Source organism: Ambystoma mexicanum, chromosome 4q (assembly GCF_040938575.1).
Source record: "Ambystoma mexicanum isolate Mex_15411 chromosome 4q, UKY_AmexF1_1, whole genome shotgun sequence".
NCBI classification, from domain to species: domain Eukaryota; kingdom Metazoa; phylum Chordata; class Amphibia; order Caudata; family Ambystomatidae; genus Ambystoma; species Ambystoma mexicanum.
In genome coordinates, this window is record NC_090928.1 from 411,095,477 (window position 1) to 411,108,002 (window position 12,526).

The 12,526-nt window shown below is 44.7% G+C and overlaps 1 protein-coding gene across 4 annotated transcripts in view; it reads left to right on the forward strand.

Annotated features, from left to right (window-relative positions):
* LOC138467752 (zinc finger protein 300-like) overlaps nt 1-12,526 on the forward strand; it is a 176,200-nt gene that overhangs the window by 137,143 nt on the left and 26,531 nt on the right. For all 4 annotated transcript variants that reach the window (XM_069607979.1, XM_069607978.1, XM_069607977.1 and 1 more), the window contains one exon: nt 8,035-8,142. In XM_069607979.1, coding sequence (XP_069464080.1) covers nt 8,035-8,142 — 108 coding nt within the window. The remainder of the gene's footprint in view (nt 1-8,034; nt 8,143-12,526) is intronic.

Sequence of the window (12,526 nt, forward strand, 5' to 3'; positions counted from 1 at the left end):
TTAGTGAGGGCTCGATCCCTTCAACACCTATTGCATGACTCCTACAGCGCAGCTCAGTAACAGAGTTATCGCCGCATTTAACGGCTACCATCAAACTCGTGATGAGGCCCTTTGTTTTCTCTCAATTGGTATGTGCTGCCTTATTGTTTATGGGGGTGATGTTGGGGGGTGGGAGGGCTTTGGTTGGGGTTAATGTTTCTTTTGGACTTGTATAATAAGGAATATATTAAAGAAAGCTATTTTAAAAAAGAGTCTACAAAGACCTTTTCCAGCAGAAGGTTCACACACGGGGGAAAGAAAAGTCATGGGACATTCCAAGAAAATTCAAGGCAGCAACAGGAAGCGGGAAATGAATCCAAAGATGGCCACCAGGCCTGATAAAAGCTTTGACTGGCCTCCGAGCCCAAAATAAGCCTGGGTGAATATGAAGAAAGCTGCTAATCACAGCCGGAACACATTTACAGAACCACAGGTGCAGACAATCACAAAGGGTCCAACCAAGCAGGAGGGAACAAAGCAGATAGACCATTCAGCCAGGGAGGGTTGCAGGAGGCTGGAGCAGGGAGGGTTGCAGGAGGCTGGAGGTGGGAGGTGGCTGGAGATTGGACAAGGGTTGGGGAAAGCAGGGCCCTCCCCTATAGCAGTGGAGGAGATTGGGGAGGTGGCAGCAGTGGATAGTAGGAAGCGGTGGTCAGATTAAAAGGGCAGGAGGAGGAAGTAACATCAAGAGTGGTGGAGAATGTGGTGGCATCAAGTGGGAAGTATAGTGGGTAAAAAACATAGTAGTGGAGACGGTAGCATCCAGATTGATAGAGGAGGAGGTAACATCAGTAGAAGGTGGTCGACTGGCGGTGTTAAGATCAAGGGAAAAGGGATATGAGGTAACATCAAGCTCTGAGGAGGCAGTGGCAATGCCATGAGGTGAAGGTTGTCTTTGGGATGAATTGGTATCACTAACGGAGGAGAAGGAGGTGGTGATAGGAGGAGCCTGATTTGGTGGAACGGAGGAGTCAATAACATCAGGACTTGAAGCCAGCAAGCAGGAGGGAGGCAGCCAGGGCCAGAAGATGGGAAGATTAACTCAAGAGAGAGCCAGGGAGGATATGATTATATTAGAGAGGTATAAGGAGAAAGGTAGGATGGGCCCTGGACAGGACGTGCCTAAGGGGTACCTCTCCGTCTTTCCCTGCCAGCTACTTCTGCTGATATGTCTGCTGGCGGGACAATACACTAGAGTTAGTCTTGCGGTACAGGACCTGGGAAGCCTGCAGCTAGCCAGTCATTTGGAGAAGGGTTTGGGAAATCCTAGAGCCCACAATGACCAAAGAACTGAAAAGGGTGAGGGGACCCCTTTTTGGTAACTGGAAAGGACATTCATGACCTAATAGAAGCCAGAGAGACCTGACAGCCCCAGGGAGACCAGGGATTACATTGTGGGATCTCTCGAGACTTATATGTCCAATTAAGACTGAGGCAAATATCCTGACAGGGATGGACCAAGTGGGGCTGGTTGAGCAGTCAGGCTTGTATCACAACTAGAAAGGCGGCCTGCATGAAGCAGAATACACTGCAGCTCTGACATAAAGATTACAAGTCAGAACAGAAAAGTCAAAGATTCTCCAAAGACTACCAGACCCATGTGGGGAGACCCAATACAGAGGAACAGATAACCAGAGGTTAATGAGGGACAGAACAGGTAAGGCAACCCCAGACTACGTGCCAAGCAAAACAGTCACAGGTCGTCCAAAGGGAGACTGCTGAGGAAGAGTGCAAAAGAGGTGGCAACTCATGCCACAGCCAAAGAGCAATGGCAGCTGGAGACTCGGATCGGCAGGCAAGCCATGAGGGAGTGAGGGCAGGTAATTGTCCTGACAGGGCATACACCATTCAAGGACACAGCTTCGGGTACAAGTCCAAGCAACAACGAACAGTGACACACTGCAGCCTGCAAAATACAGAGCGCCTTAAATGACATTCTAATGTTCGTTAACACAGAAGCCGCCCATCTACTAATGGCAGCGCCGTTTAACCATGGTGGTACCATCCACATGGTAAGAGTCACAGGTTCAGGTGCCAGAAACCCTATTGGGGAACCTGAAACCCTTAAAGTACTTTTTAAGATAATAAAGCGATTGTTCTTTAGACTATAAAACGTCACGCTGCCCTTCCATAGCTCTTGTTTCAGTTGTGGCTAACTCACTATTCAGATTTACTTCGCCATCGCTGGTGTACCAATCGGGATAGCATTGATCTTTTTCTAATCCCAACCCATGTCCCAAAGTAGATACTCACGCCCTCTCTCCATGTCACTCTTAGTTTTTCATTTTGTAACGGGCCTGTTAGAGCCCCTTTTGTTCTTTATACTGTTCCGCTTTCCCATCATTTTCATTCTTTCTTGGAAGAGGTGCCCTATGTGATTTCAGTATTCCAGTGTTCCTTTGTCTGATGCTGCTCATCAGTATATTTAGCTACTAAGTAGTTGTGGTATTCCCTGTCCCACAGATATGCAGGAAACATTAAGTACTCTGGAGACCTGGCGAGTGTGATTTGAAGTTAGTTTTATTAAGTTACAGGGATTGGAAAGGAAGGGGAATGGGAGCTATGGCGAATACATCTTTCCAGGTTATCTGTCCCATCCTGTGTCCCAACCGTCCTTCGTGGAACCCTGGGTGACATGGGGTTCTACACAGCCAACATTCCATGGCTTGCATATAAAGTCTCTTTGCAAGTCCAATGCTACAGTAGTGCTTAAGCACCATCTATATGTGAGAGAAACCTGAAGGTACTCTCACTTCCACTCCCCACTCTGTTCACATGGCCAAGGAAGGGCCATCGCTTTTGGATCCTGACCCTGGGGGTGGACTAGCGAGGGAGGATCACAAGAGTGGCCTTGGGAATTGGAGAGAGGGTGCCAGAGGGCGAGACATAGTATCCCCCATTTCCTAACAGTGTGATTTATATTACCCTCCCTCAGCCTTTGTAGGATATTGATATCCATATCCTACTTCTCCCCCTGAAGTCAGACTAAGAACTGAAAAGAAGAAACTAACCCCAAGAGTAATGAAGATTACCTCTAGGAGACACCACTATAGTACTGAGACGAAGAAGAGGGTGCTTAAAGGCTATAGAGCTGAAGGTCAGGCATGTCCTGTTAATTGGACTAATTGTGGTCAGGCAATTGAGCCTGAGACCTTACACCTGCAGCCTGTTATAGACTTACAGGTATATAAAAGGTGGAATCCACAAACTGCAGAAGGCAACATGGGAAGAACGAGAAGCCTGTGGGGAAAAGGAGCAGGAAGGCCAGCACATCCCGCGAGAAACCCAGAGAGGAACGAAGCACTGAGACCTGGAGAAGGACACAGTGTGGCAGAGTGTCATTGCGTGGCAAGCGAGTTGTGTCTCCAGGGAGCCGGAGTGAGCGAGAGCAGGGAGCCATTGAAATAGGTGGTTGTAAGGATCTGTCTTCTCCTGCATCCTAGTGGAATCTGGAGTGAGTGTTATGAGTGACATTGGAATGTTACTGGATGGAATGTTTGTGTATGACTGGTGTTCTCTGGAGGGGAGTTGAAGATGTAAGCCTGAGAGAGAGGATGCCGGTGCTTGCCTATGTGAACTGGAATCTACTATCTGATTAATAAGACTCTAGAAACTGGATGTTATGCTTGGAAACATAATAAAGAAGTCACTCATCCATACCATGATGTCAGAGTCATTCTACCTGAACCCAGATTTCCACATTGGCGACGAGGATGCTGGCTGTGCTGGGGGGACAGCACAGAAGAAGAGATAAGCACCGCCCCCCAAACCAAGGAAGACCCTCTCTCTCAGGTAAGGCGAGCGCTAAATGCAGTAGGCGCAGAAGGGCCTAGCGCCAAGGGCACAGGCGAAGGCAATAAGGAGCTGTGCCAGGGCCAGATGCCAGCTGGCCTGTCAACAGTTGGACAGGTCAAGCACAGAGAAAGTCAAGAGACGTTGGCAGGGCTGAGGGCCCATAAACAGTTTTAAGGGGTTTGGAAAACCAGGCTGCGGCATGGAGGGCTTGGAGCCCAGGGCAGTAGCAAGTGAAGAGGCCTGGGGTCTAAGTTACGCCTGGAAATATGGGAATCCATGCTGCGCAGCTGGGGGCTTGGAGCCCAGGGCAGCAGTATTAGAAAAGGTTGGGAACCTAAGCTGCACCTAGAAGTGACAGAGAAGTTGGATGAAGAAGCTGAAGAAACTTGTGGCTCATGTGCAAGGCGCCTGGAGCAGAGGAGGGTCCTGATGGCCATTCCAGCGCTTGGAGGGGTTTGGAGCCTGTGACTGGGCTTATAAAGGGGCTCGGGGCCCATTTGCAGCAACACCATAATGAGTTGGAGCCCACAACAGTAGCGTCTTGTGGGGCTGGGAGCCTGTGCAAGTGGGTTTGAAGGAGCTTGAGGTTTTTTGCTACGTTCTGCTGACATTGTGAATTTGTGGTTCAGCACCTGTGAGCTTTGACTGGACCTGAAGAGAGCTTGGAGTTTGTGATGTGCCTAGGAGGGGCATGGTGTCTCTTGCCGGATAGCAGAGGGGCAGTGTCTTTGCCTATGGTTTGGAGAACTGTGTGCTTATTGTTTTGGGAACTGCGTTATACAAGAATCCCCAGAGGTACTTTTGACTTTAAAAGATGCTGCCACGAGGAACAGTAAAAGAAGAAAATTGAGTTTTGCTTTTGATGATTTTGGTTTAAGCAGTCAATTTTAGTTGTTGATTTATATGTCATTGTCATGTGAGGCTTGTTGATTAATTGGTAATTTCTGTGTGAATGAATTGGAGTAAATGGAGTGAAGGTAGAGTGCATGTAGTAGCCGCTGTGCTTTTAATCGGTATTTAGCAAAATGATGATTCTAGGTCATTGGCGTGTATAACAAATTGTTTTTCACACAGATGGTCTCAAAAGTGAATTACAGTGTTGATTGACCAGGATGGTAGAGATACCTGGCTCAAGTTGATATGACACGTGTTTGCTGCACAAATAATTTTCTTTTCCAGGATGGACATTTTAGTTGAGAGTGGAAAACACTGATGTTTTAAATTCAAATGCTATGACTTGACTAATATTTTAATTTTTCAGGTGGATCGGTTTATACATGCTAGAGTTTTAAGAGTTTTAAAGTAGTGTGTACAATGTTGTTATTAAGTGCAATGTTAGGGACATTATATGTGAAGATTAGGTAATGAGTATAACGTGAATGATTCTAGTGATATGTGATACACTAGTGGTATGTATGTAGTGTAGTACTCCCGGAGTTAGGTTTTTGTGTGAAGAGAACTTTCAACACGGGCAAATGAGGGGTAGTGGGGTCACTGAGTTTGTGAAATAGTTACCCGAGTATTAGATATACTCAGCCTGGCTGGAAGTGGTGTGTGTTTAGGCACACCTGGGTCTTGTGATTGTAGGGTGTAAGGGAGTTAAGTGTGTGTTCTATTGTGGGATGTTGGAGTTAGGATTGGTATGAGAGGTCTGGGTGCCTCTATGTGTGGAAAGTTTAGTTATGGTATTTCAGTAGTCGGAGGTGCCTCTTCTTCACTTAGCAGAAAGGGGAAGGGGCATTGTTGTAAAATGTGTCCCACGGCTGTGAGGACGTTCATTGGTGTTTGGAAGTTGTTAGCAGAATGTCTTTGTTTGGTGAGATGATGCATGTGCATTAAACGTGTAGGTGTCTGTGTGTGTGGGTGTTTTATATAGCTGTCATGCTGAGTTAGCTGGTCGTGTTTTTGATATCTCTAAGGAGGGGAGATATGTAAGGATCTGTCTTCTCCTGCATCCTAGTGGAATCTGGAGTGAGTGTTATGAGTGACATTGGGATGTTACTGGATGGAATGTTTGTGTATGACTGGTGTTCTCTGGAGGGGAGTTGAAGATGTAAGCCTGAGAGAGGATGCCGGTGCTTGCCTATGTGAACTGGAATCTACTATCTGATTAATATGACTCTAGAAACTGGATGTTATGCTTGGAAACATAATAAAGAAGTCACTCATCCATACCATGATGTCAGAGTCATTCTACCTGAACCCAGATTTCCACAGTGGCCCCTGTGCTGTGGCAGAGAAGTGCTCATTCCCTTACTGGAAGCAACAGTCTAGGGATGTTGTCGGGCAGGCTGTGAGATCCTGACTATGGGAACTAAGAAACTAATAAAGAATACTTTACTCGACTGGTGAGTGCTAATGAATGAAAGACCCAGTGCACGTTTGAAAAGCAGAGAAGCAACATTGTATCGGAGCGGTCGCGTGCAGGCTCCATGTTCTTAAAAGCGTATGATAAAACCCGAATGGTGGGATAACAGTTTCTGTAAGTGAGCTGCCGAGTGGAGCAACAAAGTGCGAGCAAAATACCAAATTGAAAGTAAAGACCTGCCTTTGAATCCTCCAAGTGTGAATAACCCAGCAATCCTAAATTAGGGTAATAAAGTGCTTGGGTAAGGGCAACTGGTTTGCGCGACCTGTAGTTGGAGGACCGTGCGGTCTGTCACCTGCGCCTAGACCAGGGGGACCCAACAAACGAGAAGGAACTGCGTAAGCAACCTAGAAACCAGAAAGAGCTGAATATTGGTTTTGGAAGCCGTACAACAATAGTGTTGGTAAAACAAGATAATAAGCTTGGAAAAGGGAATCCTGAACTTATTGGAAGCATTACCATGGGAATATTGTGTTGTGAATCCAGGCTTAAAACCTGGGGAAGGGAACCCCAAACTCTTTTGGAACTTTGTTTTTATGAGCCAGTGCCTGCAGCTTGGGGAAAAAAACCCTGAGCTCCTTTTGAGAACATTGTTTACTTTTAACTGTATCCTGAACTTGGGGAAGGGAGCTAGAGATTGCTCCAGATTTTAATGTGGACACTATTTTGAGTTAGAATATCCCTCCACTGCATTTAGTATTATAAGTGAGGACAGGCATAGGTTTTGACACAGGCAGACTTTTGTTTTCGACTTCTGGGCATAGACGTTCCTGAGCTTTGTCAGGTAGGGCAATCCCCACCATAGATATAGGGCAAGATAGGCATTACATCCATCCTGATCATTTTAATAAAGGTTTTCAAAACTGTTACCTCTGTTGTCTGTGTCATCTCTTGAAACCATGCCTGTCTCACATGGACCAAAACTATTGCATTAGAGTATTGATAGGGGTGAGATAACATGTGAGGACGAACACATAGCTTGTGGGTGTTGATTGGTTACTTGCACAGCCATTGGCTGTTCTTAGCCATGCTAATACATGGTAATTCTCACCCACTAACTGCCCAAAACACATCCTCTTGGCATCTCTTTGAAATGGCCCTATCAAGTAGTAACATCACACTTTGGCCTGTTGGTGTTATTTCCAAGCAATCTTCTGAGAGTTAATGGCTTAATTGGTGCAATAAAAATGTCTTAACCGAGATTGCCTTCAGCCACTTGATTTATATCTGCTCCTTGCACTGAAGTCCTGTTTAAAACAAGCATTGGCAAAGCCAGCAGTGTTGGCTACTGTATAGATATTAGATATGCATATGCCAGGAACTGCTATCATATTCCCAGGTAATCACAACATTTTCCAGCTTCTGGCCTCTTTTGGTCAGGAAGTACATTATTGCGGTGTGCCTGGCAAATGCCTAACTCATGCCCACATAAACGTCCAAACTACTGGCTTTGCCAGTGCTTGGTTTCACTACAGCAAACAATGCATACATTTATTCTATTTTGAAACTATTTTCTCAAGCAAGTTCGTCAAAATCTTTTTATTTTTTATTTACCCCCCATCGTTTTATACAGTATAGGTTCAGTGGTATTTCTTCAACACATCTGGGCTTGTTTCATTTCTCGGTAGCCATGTGACATCATGTACTACACAAGGGTGTAATTACATGTTGTATAATAGTAACATGTGTAGCATGTAATTTCAGGAGATTTGTTTGCAGTATCAAAACGTTGGATAGTCTAGAAAGGTCAGCTGATCAATTGATGTTGTTTTGGAGGCGAATAGTATAGCTGAATTTTGAAGGTCGTGTGACATTTCATCTTTCTTTGGCAGTACCTCCCTTTCTCGCTGCTGAAGAAGAGACGGGGGCAGGGTCCAGTGCTCGTTTAAGGGATTATGGTGGTGCTGCATTCGGAGAAAGCCGCAGCAGCCCCATCGCAGGTTAGTCACAAATATCCATGAGGTTTTGAAGAAAGGAATGGGTAAGTCAATATGCCTCTTAGATTCTTGCATTACTTGCCACAAGGATAGTTTGATACACGGATAGTCAACCACATGTATAGTTTGTCACAATGTTGCATTGTGGATAGTTTCTCACATAGATAGTTTGCCACACTGACAATTTGCCAACGGATAATCTACCACACTGACAATTTGCCAACCCAGCAGTCTGCCAAGCTGATAGTTCACCACACTAATAGTTGGCCACACTGTTAGTTTTCCACACGGACAGCTTGCCACAGTTAAAGTTTGCCACAGTGACATTTTGCAATAGTTTGCCACAGAGATAGTCTGTCGCCATGATGCTTTTGCCTCTGTGATGTTATAATCACTGTAATGTTTCTGATGCCGTAATATTTTTGCCACTGTGACGCTTTCTGTTGCTATGATGTTTTTGACGCTATGATGTTTTTGCCACTATGACGATTTTGCCTGTGTCATTTTTCCTCTGTGTTATTTCCCACTGTGATATTCTGTCACACAGATACTTTGTCACACTGATCGTTTGACACAGTGAGGGCTCTGCTTCGGGCCATGTTATGCCCCATTGATAGTTGCCCCCTGCAATATTGTACCCCTGCAATATTGTGCCCATGGGAGGTTGTGCCCTGTGACATATTGCTCCCTGTGATGTTGTGCCCCCTTGACATGGTGCCCCAGTTATATGGTGACCCTGAGATATGGTGGCCCCATGATATTGAGCCCCTGAATTATTTTATCCCTCGGATATTGTGACCTGGCTCATATTATGCCCCTGTGATACTTTGTTGCATTGATATTGTCCCACCATGATAGGCTGTCATTTGATAGTTTGACAGTGTAAGACATTTGACAACTGTTAGATTTAGAAACAACTCAACTACAACTCCCCTGAACCCAGCCCACTGGGACACTTGCCCTCTAGGACTCTTGCCCTCTGGGAATCTTGCCTGCTGGGACACTTGCCCACTTTCACCCACAGGGTTACTAGACCACTGGTATGCTTGGCTACTAATATTGTATCCCCCCTATTAACAGAATACCCACAGCAAGCTCTACCCATGCCAACAAACTGACAAATAGTACTAGCCACTGGGACACCCTCCGATCGGGACCACCAACCAATGAAAACGTTATCGTTCACAATCTCGCTGACTGAGTTACATGCCATTGGGTCCAGAACACCAGCTAGCAAAATTCTTGCATAATTAAAACTAAATAAGGATACCATAAACCCCAACAAGGCATAGACAACGAGGCAACAAACCCAGAACAAACAGCACAAACCTCAACAGAATGCCTCCATTATGGAAAGACCGCCATACAAGAACATCCCATGGAGGAGCAAACTTCAGTGAAGAAAACCAAACATCACAACCCACGTCCTCAAGGATCCAAAAAACACAGGGAACCCCTGCACTAAATGTCTTCATGGAAGAGAGCTCTTTCACTAGAGCACAACCAAAATCACTCTACGTCTCGCTCTACCTACGATACAAGTCACCTCAACCAACAATCCAACAACTTTTCAACAAGAAAGGGAGAGAAGAAGCAAACACTACAAATGTACAAATAAGGGCAAAGAAATAGAATAGAACCAACTGACTATAACACACCGTTCATCACCAAAAACTGGTGAGAGAACACGATTCAAAAGTACCAACCAGCAGACACCACCAAAGACAACATCGACCTGACACACCACTGACTCAAACTACTCAATGAAAAAATGAAAGCAATCAAGGTCCTCTCCACAACCCAAATGCCAAGGCTTACCGCAAAACAAAAAGGAAAGAAGTACCAATCTCATATCAATTTACTGACACAAACTTCAGAGGACAAACATACCCCAGAAAACAAAATAATTCACTGCAACCTGGTCAATGCCAGATCAATTATCAAAACACAGCACAGAGATGCACAAACTCCACAGGAAGGTGAAACTGACATCCCATTCCTCACTGAAACCTGACTAAAGGAAGGCCACAAATTAGCAGCTCATGAATCTCTCCTGAACAACCTCAAACTCAGGCAAGCCAACAGAGAAGGAAAAAGGGAAGGGGGCCTTGTCGTTGCATAGAAATGCCACCTAGTAATCACATCTGCACTGTCATTAAATATCCCAAATTGTGAATAAATCTTCCTCCACCTAGCTCTGGATTACCAAACCATTCTTTCATTCCTACTCGTCTATAGAATGCCCACATACAATTCGTCTTTCACAGAAGCATTTGTAGATTTCATAACCAAAATCACTAAAACACAACCATCTGATCATACCAGGAGATTTTGGTATCTGGTTTTAAGTAGAAAACACAAACTCTGCAAAATCACTGACCTCACAACTATCAACGATGTGTCTACACCAATTAGTGAAGGGAGAAACCCACTCAGATGGTCACACAATGGATGCAATTTTCTGTAAAAGAAACCTAATTATAACTGCTCTCCCAACACACATTCTCTGGTGTGAACACCTTATGATATTGTTTGTGATCCACGCTCCAACACAAATACAGACCCCCGTCCCCCACCTAAATAGAACTCCAATTCAGAAAAGAAACTGAAAATCCCTTAACACCATGGAGCTTCGGACCAGACTGGAATCCACAAAACCACCAAACACCCTCCTGTACACACTCCCAATAGATGAATGAATGGAGACACTCCAAAAATGTATCACCGAAAGCCCAAGATGCTGTCACTCTGAATAAACTTTTCAACCGCTCACAAAAGTAAATGGCTGCCAGATGGTTCACTCCCCACCACAGAACCCTGAAGAAAACAATTAGAAATTTGGAAAAAGCATAGTAGAAAAACTGCAACTAACAGGACAAAATGATATACCAGAAAATGCTGTATTTATAAAGATGAAATCCTGAAAGCAAAAAAACTAAATTATGCCAAACGTAACTCAAAAGCAAGAAACACCCAGAAAGAGATGTTCAGCATCAGCAAGGATGTAAGAACTCACTCCCTTGCAGAAGCTATGTGATGAACTTGCAAACCACTTAAAAAACAGTCATAACATCCAACAAGTCATCAGCACTATGCCTGAGGACACAAGGAAAAACTATGCCTACAGCCTAACTCCAGAAGCTAGTGGAGAAAAGCAACAAAGCTGGATACCCAGTGGAAAACACAGACAGCTCCAGCAACTACCGGCCTGTTTCAACTATCCCCTACCGAGCAAAACTCCTAAAACCTACATATACGGGTGAATCCTGGCACATGTAGAAACCATCCATCCACTGGACCAGACACAAGCCGGCTTCAGATCTATTAGAGCAACGGAATCAGCATTAATCACCATCTGGGACAATCTAAAAATTAACTTGGATTCCAACATCACTTCTGCACTAATACATCTAGACTTTTCTGCAGCCTTTGACACAGTCAATGCACAACCCTCAAGAATCATAGAAATAGAGATTACCAACACTGCACTTCTATGGATAATATCCTTCCTGAGAGAAAGAAGGGCAATCGGCTGGTTACTTCCCTTCGGTTCAGCACCTCGCACACCCACCTGTGGGATTACACAAGGCTATTCCCTCTTGCCACTATTCTTCAACATTTGCATGACCCTAATCTTCATGAAATCACTTAAAAACTGTCTCTTGGATTTGCAAACCTAAAAAGCAAAACACGCCCTAAGAAAACATTTAACCTCAATACAAAGAGGTAGACCACGAATTATAGGGTCTCTATCTAGTCAATCAAACGAATCACTAACCACTGCATATGGAATCTCAGTCCAAACCAAACAATCGACACAACATTGGCATAAGGAGCTCCCCCTCACTACCCTTAACCCTATTCCATATTCCTGCAAACACACCTCACCACTACCAAATGCAATAACCGCACAGGAATACCACAACACCAACTCTAAAATCATACACCAAATGCACGCCTCCCCCAAGTAGTCTCTCAATCGCAGCATGCTCCAATGCTGACCCTACGCCACAGGCACATAAAACAACATGGACTCACACACCAAATCTCCTATTAACCCATTCCACTGAGAAGCAAACCCAGAACACAGTGAGTGGTTTCTCCAAAATGAAACTACTAAAAGAACAGCAAAAGCAAACGTGTGCTCTCCCTCTCCTCCCAACAACAAACCCTCCCTTCACTATCTGTCTTTGCAGATCCACCATAGCACCTAGAGACCATGAAAACTGTAGTGGTGGGCATTATAAGGCACATTAATGTAACATAACATAACTAGGATTGCAGATTTTGAGACTCATCACATCGATTAGATTTCTAAATATTGCAAACCTTCTATATACCAAAGTTTGACTTGTTACTTATACCTTGGGTACCCCAGAAAGTGGAT